This window comes from Alligator mississippiensis, chromosome 2, assembly GCF_030867095.1.
Source record: "Alligator mississippiensis isolate rAllMis1 chromosome 2, rAllMis1, whole genome shotgun sequence".
NCBI lineage: Eukaryota > Metazoa > Chordata > Crocodylia > Alligatoridae > Alligator > Alligator mississippiensis.
The window spans coordinates 119,638,969-119,654,738 of record NC_081825.1 but is presented as its reverse complement, the minus strand read 5'-3'; the positions used below and the strand labels follow the sequence as shown (position 1 = coordinate 119,654,738).

General features: G+C 39.1%; 1 protein-coding gene across 9 annotated transcripts in view; it reads right to left on the bottom strand.

Annotated features, from left to right (window-relative positions):
* The window catches only part of PRDM5 (PR/SET domain 5), a 169,839-nt gene that overhangs the window by 26,159 nt on the left and 127,910 nt on the right, over positions 1 to 15,770 (bottom strand). For all 9 annotated transcript variants that reach the window (XR_009459853.1, XR_009459852.1, XM_059722090.1 and 6 more), the window contains one exon: positions 9,124 to 9,209. Coding sequence is in view for 7 of the 9 variants with exons in the window: in XM_059722090.1 (XP_059578073.1) it covers positions 9,124 to 9,209 (86 nt within the window). In the remaining 2 variants the exon portion in view is untranslated. The remainder of the gene's footprint in view (positions 1 to 9,123; positions 9,210 to 15,770) is intronic.

Below are 15,770 nucleotides of genomic sequence, written 5' to 3'. Positions count from 1 at the left end.
ATATTTCTTAAAGAAAATGTTATGTTTTTTTATGTGGACTACTTGGTCCTATTGACAATATTTTACAATTTTTGACCGATATTTGACCAGTCAATTGACCAAACTTTATTTGACTGATAAAATACTCAACCTTAATTATTATTATTATTATGTAATATAGACAACGCATTAAAAAGTATGCAGATAATTAAACTATATAATTCAATATGTGGTTTTATATCCATATGCATCTGAAGTGAAGTTTCTAGACCATACAAAGAATGCTGCTGCTTGAAGACTTCATTTTTCATTGGCTCTATTTATTCTGTTGCATTTAAAAAAATATTTAAAAATGTCTAGAAATGTAAATCTATTTTTGAAATTTGATCACATATATTAAAATAATGTTGGGGTTTTTTCTGAGTTTCCTCACAGTTTATCCATTGTGCTGTAAGTGTTGTCCTTTTTTTGTATCCTAGAAACAAAGGAAAACTACTTCTAGACTAGACCTCATGGGTTTGTACTTAAACTCTGGAAGGATATCATTAAAAAGGTTAAAATAAAAACTGTAGCTGAACAGCAGCCAGTCAGTGTCAAACACTGTAAAGGTTTAATTTTGTTTGAATCTGAAAAGCATTTATCATTTTTCAAGATGACAACAACCTGCTCTGAGTAAAAAATAGGTCTGATCTTATTTGGGATACAATGCACTTTGGATTGGGTCCCTTATGATTAACAGCAAGCTGAAACACAGCATTATGGAGAATCCATGTAGTGAGAGTCTTACTGATGCTACCAATAGGAAAGAATTCTGTGGTGCGTTTCCACAGGAAACTTTGGAAGGAACACACAGAAATAGATGTGCAGGTAGAATGAAGCTCTGTTTCATTCAGGGTTAAAATTACAGTGATTTAGCTCACTTGTATCACTACAGGACCTCAAAATAAGTTACACTATAAAAGCCCTTCCATGTCCACCATCACCGACATCCGCTCCCTTTTTAAAGCAGTTTGAGATTATATTTCTCCATAGCCAGAAGTCTCTGGTCTCACAGAGTAGAGGTCTCTGAAGCATCTTTTGTCTTTACTCCTGCTGTAATTTCACTCTTTTTCACTGGAGCAAAGCCGCTGGACTCGGGTTTTGCTCTACAGTGCTAGGGGACTACAAGAGATTTTCTTTATGGGGAGGAATGCATGAAATGGCTGCACCAGAAATTGCAAATATTCACAGCATCATAAAAAGTACTGTTTTACACATTTACTATTTTACTATATAAACATGGGAGTAAAGCTTCCACTCTAGAGTGGAAATGGGAGGAGGAAAAAGGTGTTCACTTTTTACTGAACACTTTCTAACTGGCTTGATATTAATAAGCAAGCCTATTTTCCTGCAAAATTGAAAATGTTAAGAAAAACAACTTATTTTCTTTCGGCTGGTACTTAATATTGTATTATAATTAAAATTTGTGAAATTACCCATCTCTTAAAATCTGTTCAGTATCATTTTCTATGAAATAAGCATACCACTACTATATACTTCAACATGACATAGCTATGAATCATCTTATAAAAATATAGTATATGTTATCATTCCCATTACAACGTTTATTTGCCAAAGTATCCAAAGCTATGTTGTTTTACCATCATGGGCAGAAACTGGTCTTACTGTATTTTCTCACATACAAGACACACTTTGCCCCAAAAAGCACCTGCTGCAAATCCTGCCTTTCAAAAACAAGACATGTATTATATTTGGGTGTGTGTGGTATGTGAGATAATATAGTAAATAGCCAGATGAAAATGTCCTTAGGTTATGGAATTCAAGTATGTCCTTTCACTAACAAAGCCTTTGCACTTTTGGAAATCACAGAGGGAAACAACTACTCATAAAAGTAATCCTTAGCCATACAGCTTGCCAGAAAAAAAAAGGATTTTTGATTTCCTGGAGGATTTCAAAAGTTGACTCTCCTGACTCAAGTTAAAACCAAAAATTTTATAATTTTCAGAAAAGTCAATTGTGCCCAGCTCTGCAGCAGTCTGCCATGGCCCTTTGAAACTCTAGGATGTCTGACCTAGAGGCAGTGAGCCCGATAGACAGCTTGGAATTATGGAAGCTGTAAATCTGGAAGCTCAGACCAGCAAGGAACTAGGGTCCTGGGACTTATACCTCCACCAACTCACCAAAGTCCCATCAGAACTTAATTGGAGTTGACTGCCTCTGTAGTACACTTAAATATCAACTAAATGGCAACTGTCAATGTAAAAAATAATGAATTAGGGACTGCACTTTATAAGAACAAAACTGTGCCATGTGTGAAATCACCTGGTGGGTCTTTGTGTTATAATCTTACCTAGATGGTTTGTAGAACTTAGAGTTAGAGTTAAAATGTACTAAAATATTACAAATTTTGGTTAGCCAGTTTCTTTTGGGTTTGTTCTTTGTTTTAATTACCTGGAATCACTAAACAGAGTACATTGATTTAGTATCTCAAGGAAGCTTTTCAAATTATTGGTATATGGTGAATTGTTCTCTCTCCAACAGGAGAAGCTACACACTACTACTACTAATAATAATATATATCACCACCTGGCTCTTCTCTAGTATAGTTGGGCTTTTCATTCTGTTCTCAGAATTTAACCTGAGGATGTGATCCTTTGTGGTACACTGCATGGATGAGAAGTCTGCCCATGCAAGGTAAGGGGTTTATATAAATGAACAACCTAATTCACTTGTGAAACACTAGGCATTAGGCCTGTGCAAAGCAGCAAGTATTCACTTCGGATTCAGATCTGGCCAATTCAGAGGGACAGTGATTCAATTCAGTGATCTGAATCATTGTGCCAATTCAGATTCGGAGATTTGGCACTGATTCGGAGATTTCACCATAGACTTTAATGGGGAATCACTAAAATACCTATAACTTTGTCATTGTTTTGCAGATTCAGATTAAACCAACGGGGCTGGTAGCCCCTTCTGAGGGCATGAAGCCTGCCAAGTTTCAAGGAGATAGGAGCAGGGGTTTCTGTGAAAGTGCACCTTAAGATTCTAAAAGCAAATAAAAAAAAGCAAATAGGTACGGAGTGAGGAGGGTCTACACCTGGAGCTTGGGGGAACCCCAGCAGTGGGATGTCCACCTTCAGGAACACCAGCTGCTCCACCAAACCAGGATCCAAGGAGGTAAGGTGGGATGTCACAACATCACCAGCAATACTGAACACCCTCTCGCTTGGAACACTGCCCTTATACGCTAGGAGGTAAAATAAGTGTTCTAACTTTTTTGGAATGTTTGCCTTAACTTGCCTTATTTAACTTAAAGACCTTAAGTGCTTATAGTCATTATCAGTATTATTTATTATTTGTATGTGTAAACCACTTTATCTCCATATGCCTCAAACGACTCCTTCTTGGAGATGCAGTAAAGAGACTCTAAAAGATGCATACAGACAAGCACAGATGTTTGGTTCCCCAGGGAAGTCTAGTGCACAGCAGGTTATCCTGGGTGGGGTAGGGGAGGTTGGGGCCAGCAACTGTGCTGGCCCCAGCAGCCTTACTTGGGGACCTAGGGGCTGGGAAAGCTGCAACCATGCTGCTCCTGCAGCTGGGAGCCTGGCTGTTCGCCAGAGCATGCCTCTGGCCAGCCAGCCTCTGGTTTTGGGCAGCGCATGCTGCTTCCACGTGTGCTGCCCTACTTATTTTCTGCACGGGGTCAAAAAAAACACTACCGCACAGGAAAGGCTTGAATGTGTGGTGTATAGCACCAAAGACAGATTTGTGGTACCACATACCACATGGCTGCACTTGTCTGGATGTGTCATATGTGAGCAAGATGTTGGGAGTATATCCACTGGAAGTTATTTTTTATTGCTGGGTGGGCAGGGGGCACCTCACAATGGTGGTGTGGGGCCCCCAGGGGGAAGGCAGCAGGGCAGGGAGCCCCAAGATTGCACATCCACGTGTGCCCCATGCACAACTCTGGGTGGCACGTGGCCCCCATGTCCTCCTCCTCTGGACTGTGCCCTCCCCATTCCTTGGATCAGCTGTCTGTGGCCTTGTCCTGCTCCCACCCCAGCCCCAGGCCCCATGCACCACCCTGGCTGGGCAATACCCCCTGGCCCAGTCCCTGCCACTCCATCCCTCACTGTGGGGGCCTCAATCTGCCCCTCTCCCTAGACTTGTCTGCAGGCAGCTGAGGGAGCTGTATTCCTGGCCATGTGCATGTGTGCACACCGCATGCACATGACACCCCTTGTGTCCTGCTCCCCACAGCCCCTTGCAGGGATACATGGTAACTTGTGTTTGTCAGTCTTCAGTTAGGGGCAGGTGGTCACCCTTGCTTCTACCCAAGGGTAGACAGGGCCCTCAGGTACTCGGTGCCTATGTCTGTGACTATACTGTGTGATATATATCAGAGACCATGCACTTGCTTTGCTCTTTAAGGTGCCTGTATTCAGGGATCCCTCTAGGGAGGGGACCTTAATGGTCTCAACATAAACATTTATTTATTGCTGTGAAGCCTTTCCAATCGGTATTTCCTCTGAGACTTTCTTCTGGGTATTCTTCACATTCACTGTTCTCCCTTGGCCAATGCCAGGATCCTAACGGAGTGATATCCAACTTGCAGGGATCAATTCTTCAAGTTATTCTGTGTCTCAGGGTGAAATTACACTTTACACTTAGATCATGCTAAAGGCACTTAAAATGCAAGTTTCCACATGCTAAAGTTCATCAACTCATGCTAAGTTCCCTCCGAGCACCTCAAAGTTGCATCATTTCAGGTAAGGGTTAACTATGGACCATGTTACCTACCTAGGGTAAATTCATTCTCCTCCACAGAAATAAAAATGAGCAATTTGCAGTCCTCCCAGGATACATTGCTCCCATCTCTCCCCCACCCTGATCCAAGCAGAGCAGGAATAGTGCCTTGGCTTCTAACCATGCCCCAGCTCATCCACTCTCTAGTGACAAGTCAGAATTGCACAGTTAAGAAACAATATTAATCCTTAACATGCAACTGCTCATGGCACATTCTAAATTTAACACTGCTTAACATTCCACAGATTTAGTATGATCTAATGTAACTTAATCCTTAATGAGATATTATATGTTTACAACTTCAGCCCTGAAAAGCACCAGGCTATCCCAGCGATGGGCACCCAATGAGTTCTTTTAATAACAGCATTCCATATACATTTTTATATTTTTGTCAGTACTTATTTTAGTTCATTTCATTTAACTTTCAGAATTTTCTCTCTTCCTTCTGCCTCGGTCCCTTTCAACTATGTGTAACTTCATTTTCCAGTGTTCTCTTTCACTTGTGCACCTCCTCTTCAGTAGTCTAAGGAGCACAATTAGGACATGAGGGATGTGAGGGGGGTGCGTGTAAACTTACGTAAAATTTTGCAAAAAAATTATCAAATATCCACATTAAGAAAAAACAAATAAGACCCAACGTTTTATCCTGAATTGACTACATTTGAAATAAGGGGGAGGATTACCATTCAGAGCAGATTTTTCTGTGTGTGCCATATAGTAATCAGAAGTGGTTTATTAAATATTAAAATATTAATAAAATATTGAATGGTTCAAATTTTCTCTTAATCTTTAAAGGCATGTCACTGAGAAAATCATAGTTTTTAAGTGTTGTCTAAATTAAGTCACTGAGTTTAAAAATCTGGCATAAATAAATGTAATAACTGTAGGTGTAATTAGCCAGAAGAATAATTTACCTAGAGCTGAGGGTGCATTATTCATCACTTGAAGTCTTTAAAATGAAGACTGAATATCTTTCTAAAAGATATACTCTAGCTCAGCAGGAAGTTATGGGATGTTGAAATTACAAAGTAAAATTCTGTGGTCTACATTATGAAAAAATTCAGAGTAGATGACAGTATAGCTGTTTCTAGCCTTAACATAATGAATTTATAAACATTACCATAAGAGTTCACACAGTTAATAGCATGTGTCTTGTATTACTGCATTACTTTCAAACATTTTCACATTACAGAAATTAATTTTTCTACCGCTTGATTGTAAACACAGATTTGTGGTGCAAGGAAGTAGATATAAGCTTGTTGAAACAAAACCAGCTAGTAACATCCCAATACTGACCACCATTTTGAAATGAAAGATCACTAATCCAGGTGTTAGTTTATATAAAATGCCACCTGCTCATAAAAAAAAAAAAAATTACTTATAGGCTTTAGAATTATGGGCTGAACTATATATAAACATGATAGCAACAAAAACGGACTCTGTGAATTTCTGCATACTTTTAATTATCTGTAAGACAGCTGCATGGGTTTGTATTCTTTTCTTCACACAAAAAAGACAGATATGGTATCACATCCTCTTACTAGAGAGGTACATTTCAAATGTATTGAAATCTCCATATTCTTATGGTACCAGTTGAGTGTACGTGGAAATACTGAGTTCATTGCTGCTGAGCTGATAATATACTGATTAAATAGTTGCATTATTACAAAGCAACATTCTATTCAAGCTATTTTTAACATTAAACTTCATTGCATCCTTTAACAGCATGCAATGTTCATGTTGTGAAGTGCAGTTATTGCTGAACCGTGGCTGTTGGTTTCACGTTTAGTAAGTCCTACTGCTGAGTGAATAATTATCATGTTTGGCTAAATTATGGCTCTGTCATGTAGAAACGCAATTTGAATGATTTTCTTTTTCCTCATGTCCTCTTCTGAGCATAAATCCTTAATTGGTCTTTCATTAAGTCCCATTTCATACAAGTGTTTTCAAACCATTCAAAGGTATTTTGTTTACATGTAACAGTGGCAATGTGGAAAGACATATAGAAATATGTGTAAGCAATGACTTTTAAAAAAGAGGCAACAGCAATCTGTCAGACTGAGATGTATGTATAAAATCCCTATAAAGGTGTGCTATTATGGCTGTTTCAATGTTTAAGTAGCAGAAGAGAGAACTACCATGAAAACTTACTTCTCAAAAGGGCAACATTCAATTTCTGGCAAATTAAAGCTTCTATGTCTTTGAAACAACCAGTTTTCTTGACTCCGGATACAACATGCACCTGCAAGTGCTTAAATACCCTCAGTTTTGTAGGTTATCATGTAATATTTGCTTTTCAAAATTAAATTTAAAAAACATTTTTTTCTATGCCAACCAAATTCTTAAGCCAGATTGAGCCCTTTATGATTTAGATACCTGCCATAGCATGGAATCATGGGGTTGGAAGGGACTTCAAAGATCACCTGACCCAAACCCCAGTATACTAGGGGTGTTCATTTCTAGCACTAAAAATTTCTAGTGCTAGAAACCTTCTTAAGAGAGGGAGCATACAGGTGTTCCAGACTGCAGCTGACCTCTCTCTCCTGCTCCCTTCACCTCCCCCAAACAAGGTCACCTCAATGTGGGTAATGCACAGGGAGCCTTTCTTTGCCACTTGACTCTTCCCAGTCCCCAGGAGGCATCAAGAAACAAGGAAGGTGAGAAGCATACAGGTGAGAAGCTCTAATGCAGGGGAGATCTTCCTGGTTGAAAGACAAAGATCTTTTGCCTGAATCTAGCATGTTGCCTTTGGGAAACATTTCAAGAATACCTGTATACTCCCAATTCTAATTAGAGAGTGGCATCTCTCCCACTATTAATGTAGTGTTTGTCTATCCCCTAAGTCTGTCATTTAACCTAAAGTTTGTAATGAATTAATTTGTAAAGTTCTATATTTATCGGGAAAAAAGAGATTTTAGGCCCCTCTGGTATAAAATATCACATACAGTTCCCTTAACTTCAGTGGAGGTACAGCCCTAATGGTCTGAACTGTGTGTTTCATTTCTATATTATCTATAATATTTTAATCAGAGTAGTATGCTAACCCCTGTGTTTTAACAGAGAAATTATCTAGCAGATTAAGTTTCCTCAATATTCATAGCTATAAAGCTTTCCTGCAGTACTTACCTCATATAGCAAAGTGACATCATGGAATGCAGGGCTGGAAAGGACCTCACAAGATCATCTAATTTATCCCCCTGCTCAAGGCAAGATCATCCCTCAGAGCAAACCATATCAAACAAGCATTTATCTAACCTATCTTGAAAACTCCCAAGGATGGAAATTCCACAGTTTCTCTACGTAGCCTGTCTCAATGCTTGACCACTCTCATAGTCAGAAAGTTCCTCCTAATCTCCAACCTAAATTTTCCCTCAAGATGTAGTTTCTCCTAGTCTTATCCTCTTTGGCCAAAGAGAAAAGCCCATCTCCATCCTCTCTGTAATGGCCCTTCAGGTATTTTTAGAACAAAATTAAGATGGGCATTTTTAGTACTTCTAAAGTCATTTAGCAGCTGGGAATAGGGAGGAAAAAAAACATCATGGGAACAGTAAGCTCTTTATGAACCACCAGGAAGTGCTGCAGAGAACCACAAATGACCTGAAAACCAGCGTTTTTGGGCACCATGTTTAAGTCCTATTTGGAGTACCAAGCAGGGACATGGAAATCTGTGTTGTTATGGCAGCAGTAATGACCTGCCATGGGAAGAGCTAGGATCTGAGCGCAATGTGCTATTTATGGCCAGAAGCAGGTATCTTAGAGGTGTCTCTGCCGGCTTTCCACCACCTGGGGATATCCCTATGCAAGGGGAATTCATATCTGGCTGTTTAGGGTGGCCTTCCATCCCTTCTAGTAGAGGGGCACAAGAGAGTGGGAGGGGCAGGAAGAACTGACTAGGTTCTGGCCTTTGGTTTTTAGAAAACATACATGTCAAGGACTTGACTTCAAACTAGGCAGTAGAAGTAAGAAACAGACAACAAAAAAATGGGGTATTTAGAGAACTTGTAATATTATAGAATTTGTATTTAATTGATGTCAAACTTTAATTACTATATCAAAACAACCTTATAAGTAGGAATAATAATTATCCCTTTTTATATAAGGGAAGCTAAGCATAGAAAAAAATTAAATGATTTGTCCAGGGTCACACAGCAAGTTAATGCAGGAACCAGAATTACAATTCTAAAATGCTAAACAGAGTAAGCCTTTTACACCTAATATATTGAAAGGCAAATAGTACTTTTGTTGAAATAGCAATAACATATTTTTCTGTTCAATGCTCACGGACAATCACAGTTCTCAAGTGGCAACTAAAAGAACTGAACCCACACTTACCCTTGTGTGAGTACGAATGTGCATCTTTAATCCATCATTCTTGCTGAAAGCTTTGTCACAGTAAGGGCACTGGTAGGGACGCTCACCTGAAAATAAGATAAGCATTAAAATCCACAAATATGGGCTGGTGAAAGGAAGAACTGCCTTAGTACATCAAGTTTTCACAGCATGGGTTATCTATCAAAAGGAGGCACATTTTTCTGGCCTAATGTTCACGTTCAGTTCAGACAGAAACAAAGAGATCTGAGCACTGAGGAAACCACAGAGAAAGGACAAAAGATTGGTTGGGGCATCATTTGAGCTGGATTGAGATAGCATTTTTAGCTGCTTGATTTTTTCTTTAAACAATACAAATGTATAGAGAAAGATTATTTCTTTAACACCTGTGGTCCTGTAACATCTCTGTCGGCATGAATTCTACCATAGTTAGTATATGGTCACTTTTATGGTCAGTCAGTAGCAAAAGAGAATTTCCTCATTTCATCACTTGAGCCATCTCGGTCTCACCATGCATTTTAATTAGAAAACCTACTCCTATTGCTTCTATTCATTTAACTAAATATATTATAGTAAAATTTGCTCCACCACAGTTTCAACAACTTTTGTGACATGCCTAGTGACTTACTGGATGTATCAGCACCTCACATCAAGCTCACTCAGCCTCTCACATTCTGTACCTCATAGATTAGCCTCTTAAAATCAGCATAAGTCAGGATGGTTTCTGTTCATTCTCATTTAAGTTACTCCTATTACCACTAGTGCAGTGGTCTCCAACCTTTTTAAGTAGGAGATCATCTTTGGCATTTAAAAGCAACCCAAGTTCTACTGTACGCTGCCGCCATCCCCTCCCCCCACAGCAGGTAAGTTTGGCAGGAGGGAAAGGGGGGTGCAGATCGAGGCAGAGGGAGGAAAAAATTATTTGGGGGGCATGCCTCCCCAGCAGGTAAGCCCCATACGGCCAGGGCCCCACTCAACTTACCCCTGCTCCTGCCCCTGCAGCACCGTCCCTTACTGCAGGGGCCTCACTCTAGCCCCCGTCCTTCCCTCCCCCACGGACTGATGTGCTGGGCTGGGGCATGCATGCACGTGGGCACTCAGCTTCCCACCCCAGCCTCGGATTGACTCCAAGAGGCTCCGAGATCTACTGCAAGAGACTCCGAGATCTACCGGTGGATCGAGATCCACTGGTTGGTGACCAGTGCACTAGTGTAACTCGGGAGCTTCGTATATTCAAATCTACACAGGCTAGGAATTTATAAGGTAGTTTCATATTTTGTGAATAGGAATAAAGCTTCATAATTTCTGAAGTAAGATTTGTTTTTTCCCCTTCTGGCCAATGTAAGGGCATCTGAATTTGGGATCTATGCTTTCTGTACACATAAGCTTTATGAAGAAAATCAGATTGTTTCCATTACAAAAATTAATTTATCGAACAATATATTATGTAACTATTTTCTATTTAACCAAATTGAGTCTGTTCCATCTATGCAAGCTGTTAACTGTATAACAAACTCTTATTTGCAAATGCAAGTTAAACAATAAAATTTCTTCTGCCAGTCAATGCAGAACTAATTGTGTTGATAAAAGCGGCTGCACATACCCAAAACTTTGGCATGTTCCAAGACCTGTCCAAACAGTAATTGTCCCTTAATTCAATCCTGTAACGTAGGTAAGCAAGTAAAATTATCTCTACTTTACAGATGTGAAAACTCACAACTGATTTGCTAAAGGTCATAGAGAGAATTAACCCTGAGGGCTTCCTGCCTCCCCAACTATGGGGACATTCATCTGGACTTAGAGCAGAGCAGACACATTTCCTCTTTCCTGTCTTCACCAGTTTGAGGTGCTCCTCCTGAACTGCTTTAATAGAAAGATATCAGAATCTTTGTTCCCTGGGACAAAAACTTAAGGACCTACAAAAGCCTCTACTGGCATCTGATGAAAGAAATTGCTCTTTAAAGAGTACTATGGTTGATCCACTAGGTATTGTTGCAACATGTGTAGTCTTGGATTTTACTCATGTGTGTGAGGACTACCTTGCTTTATTTCACTAAGGACTAATACATGGATTTTTTTTTACAAGTTTGTTGTGGAATACTGTATTTACTTCTCTGCATCTGCTTGAAATACGACATTATCTCCTGTGACCTCTCATGTCTTTAACCCATGCCGTAAGGTCTGGAACACTATCAGATACTGAAACATTTAATTAATCCAGCTGACATTTTTATGTTTTAGGCTTTGTATTCTGAAGGTAAAGTTTGTAGAGGTTTGTAACCAGACGAGTGATGACAGCTAAGTGCTGCCCCCACTCTTTTTATAAAAGGAGTTCTTTGCTTTCAGGAGAAGACTTAGAGCTGGTCTGAAATCTATTAAACAACATCCTTCAGAAATTAATCACGGTGTTTATGGTTTTTGATGAATAGATGCTTAACAGCTTTCAGCAGATGCCAGTAGAGGGCAACACTGTAATTTGATATCAACATGTTATGCCTGATAAGGACTGCCTTTGATCAGCTATAGGTACTGTAAATCTGCACCATACAACTCTCTCCTATTCAGTTGAGAATTGTAATCTCCTTTTTATTGTTCAACAGACAGAAAGACTGAGGTTTTGCATTAGTGGGAGAAACAAGTTATTCTTACCTCACAATCTAATGACTTATACATGCATTCTTACTCACTGAAATTACAGCATAATCAGCAATGGTCAATAAAACATTTCATTTCATCTTCAATAACATATTCCACCTTAGATTTAACTATTTCTGTTTTCCTTTTTGCAGCTAAACTTCTTAAAATTTTGTCTCACCCAAGTTTAGACATATACATATACAAGTAAACTGTACAACTCACCTCCTCTCACAAACACATCCTTGGAGATTCTATTAAAGCCAAATATGTAACTGCAATTGCAGTACCTTTAGAACAACCCATCTAGCTTCCTAGCTTCTTTGTAACGACCCAGAAACATGAATGTGTGTGGCTGTCTGTGTGTGTCATTAGCTAAAAGCGTTTGCTTGACATTTTTTACTAATAAATGACATTGCATACCATGTTTCAGGAATGACATATGCCTCAGTGAGTAGGTGTTAGCATCAGTAACTGGTTATAATTACTATTCTCTACTTTGGGCAAAATTGTTGGATCATCTACTTAGACTGCCTTCTTACTTCTACTGCCTAATACTACCAATAATACATTTTCATGATATAAAGCTTGGAGGAATAAGTGCTTGCCAGTCTTAGAATACAAATCTATACTAGTTTTGGCTTTACTGGCTACATTGTGAAGGTGCAATATGCAGCTACTAGAGAATGCTTTGCAATCTTTCAGGATACATAGTGCTGCAACACAAATAAGACGACAACGAGAAAGAACAAAAATTATTCTCTGAGAGGAAAAACATTTTGCTTCCAAGATGCAATCAAAGTAATGAACCTTATATATTCTTCCTATGTGATTTCTGTAAGTTTCTGCCAAAGTATTACATTTCCTCCTAGAATATTTCATTCTTTTTAAAGTGACAGGCTTTCACACACTGAGAAAGTAAAGATGTATCAGAAAAAATAACAGGAGGAGCCAATGCAATATAATCAAAGCTGCTGGGAAGGTGACATTATGCATCTATGCCTTGGGATTTGTTTTCAATCAACCAAAGACCACCAAAAGTCAATTGTAAAAATTGGAATTCCTAGCCTACCTTCAGGTCATTTCCCCCACAATAAATACTTAGAGATGTAAATCTTCTCAGATTAGGAAGGGAATTGATCTGTTGTGTTCATAGAAAAAGATTAAAAATAAGATGAAAAATGTTAGGAAATTAAAAACTTCAGCATTCTCTTATGTTTCCCAGGAGGTACATCTCCTATAATATTTCCTTAGCTCTAAAGAGTTACAAACTTATGAGAAAAATAAAGAAAGGGAGATGTAGTAACACATCATGTATTTCTATACAGCAAAGTCAGTTTCTGTTTGGATTTACTTCTAGTAAGACTTGTACCCTGAAAACATATAAATATTTAAGTTTGTGTTACAATTCTTCACAAAGTGTCCAGATTAAGAATCTCTGAGGTTAAAAACACTGTTAACATGGATGCCACTGAACTCAAAGTTTCAAGGCAGACTGAAGGTAAGACTTCTGAGAACCAGAATTCTGGAATAAGGCCATTTCGTGGTCTACTCAATATTTCTTCAGTAAGCAATAGATTAATGTGTTTTAAAGTACCAATCTTTATTTAAAAGGAAGATACTAATTTTTTTTGTTAACAGAGAAAAATGGTATAATGAAAAAAAATCACTTCTTTGCTCCCAAATATTATTTTTAGTACATGAAATAATATTTGTGACAAATAACATGTTTTTAAAAAAACAAGTTCAATTCCTCATGTCTACACACTTTAGGAGTGTAATTTTTGTAAACGAAACACCTTCCACTCCGCTATTAAGACCTGTGTAAACCAGCATGATTTATACTATTCAATCTGAACGTTGCTCTCTTCATGTATCAGCATTCATTGTTTACATTTATTGCTGTAATAAATGATAAAACTCCCAGCCAATCCAAAAGTAATGTTATGAATGCAAAGTTCTGTGTAAGTTAGAAAAACAATGTGTGCCAATAAAAGATCATAACAAACTTGAGTGACAAAAGCAGTAAAATCTGCAGCTATTCTTCTAGTTATATTTCACTATTGCATCCCCAGTGTCAAAGGCAAACTGTTTAACAAATTATTCAAGTATCTCTGAAAAAAAAACTTAAATAAACAATCCACAAACAAAAGACACAAAAGGATTTTCAGATAATTGAAAGTCTGAACACCCTACTCCCAGAATTTAGTTAACAACAGCAAAGCTTTTACAATAATAAAAATAAATATAATCCTAATACAAGGATTATTAAAAACAATTATATGATTGAAAGCCATATGGGATTTTGTATCAACATTTAGATGATGCATTTATAGGATCATGGGAAAGTAGGTCTGGAAAGGACCTCACAAGGAATGCAGAAAGTAGGGCGATCAGCTAGTCACCTCAGATGTCCGTACATGAATGCACAGACCCTGGGAAATGGGCAGAAAGAATTGGAAGTCCTTGTACAGCCACAGAACCATGATGTAATTGGAATCACAGAGACTTGGTGGGATAGCTCGCAGGACTGGAGCACTGTCATGGATGGGCATAAACTGTTCAGGAAGGATAGGCAGGGGAGAAGAGGATGAGGAGTTGTGCTATATGTAAAAGAGCTATAAGATTTATTGCTCAGAGCTCCAGCATGAAACTGGAGATAGGCCTGTTGAAGGTCTCTGGGTCATGGTCAGAGAGAAGAGCAACACAGGTGATGTCATGGTGGGTGTCTGCTATAGATTACCAGATTAGGATGATGAGGTAAATGAGGCTTTCTTCAGACAGCTAGTGTAAGTTTCCCCGATCACAGGCTCTGGTTCTCAAGGGGGACTTCAATCACCCTGATATCTGATGGGAGGGCAATACAGCAGTGTGCAAGCAATCCAGGAAGCTTATGGAGAGTGTTGAGAACAACTTCCTGGTACAAGCTGTGGAGAAGCTAACTATGGGCCATGCTGTTCTGGATTTGTTGCTCACAAACAGGGAAAAATTGGTGGGGAATGTAGAAGTGGATGGCAATTTGGACAGCAGCAACCATGAGATTATTGAGTTCAGGATCCCGAGGAAAGGAGGGAAAGAGAGCAGCAGAGTAAGGACCATGGACTTCAGAAAAGCAGACTTTGCTTCACTCAGGGAACTGATGGGTAGGATACCCTGGGAGATTAGTTTCAGAAGGAAGGGAGTCCAAAAGTGCTGGCTGTATTTTAAAGAAACCTTACTGAGGGTGCAGGAATGAACCATCCTTATGCGCAGGAAGAGAAGCAAGTATGGCAGAAGACCAGTTTAGCAGGGAACTCTTCAGTGATTTCAACACAAAAAAGAAGTTTACAAGAAGTGGACACGTGGACAAACAACTAAGGAGGAGTATAAGAGTCTCATGGAGTTCAATAAGGACAAGTAGAAAGTCCTGCACTTAGGACAGAACAATCCCATGCTCTAGTACAGTTTGGGGGCTGACCGGCTAAACAGCAGCTCTGCAAAAAAGGATATGGGGGTTATGGTGGACAATAAGCTGAATATGAATCAACAGCCCAGAAGACTAACAGCATACTCGTCTGCATTAATAGTGTTGACAGCTGATTGAAGAGTGATTATTACCCTCTACTCAGCACTGGTGAGACCACATCTAGAGTACTGTGTCCAATTTGGACCTCCCACTCCAGTGGAGGGCAACAAAGATATTTAGGGGGCTGGAGCACATGACTTCTGAGGAAAGGTTGAGGTTGAGTGAACTGGATTTATTTAGTATGGAGAAGAGGAGACTGAGGGGAGATTTAATAACAGCCTTCAACTACCTGAAGTGTGTTTCTAAAGAGGATGGAGCTAAACTGTTCTCAGTGGTGGCAGATGATAGGGCAAGCAGCAATGATTTCATGTGGCTTCAAGGGGGAAGTTTAGGTTAGATAGTAGGAAAAACTCTCACCAGGAAGACAGTAAAGCACTGGAACAGGCTACCAAGAGAGGTTGTAGTATCTCCATCCTTAGAGGTTTTTAAGATCCAGGTAGACAAAGCTTTG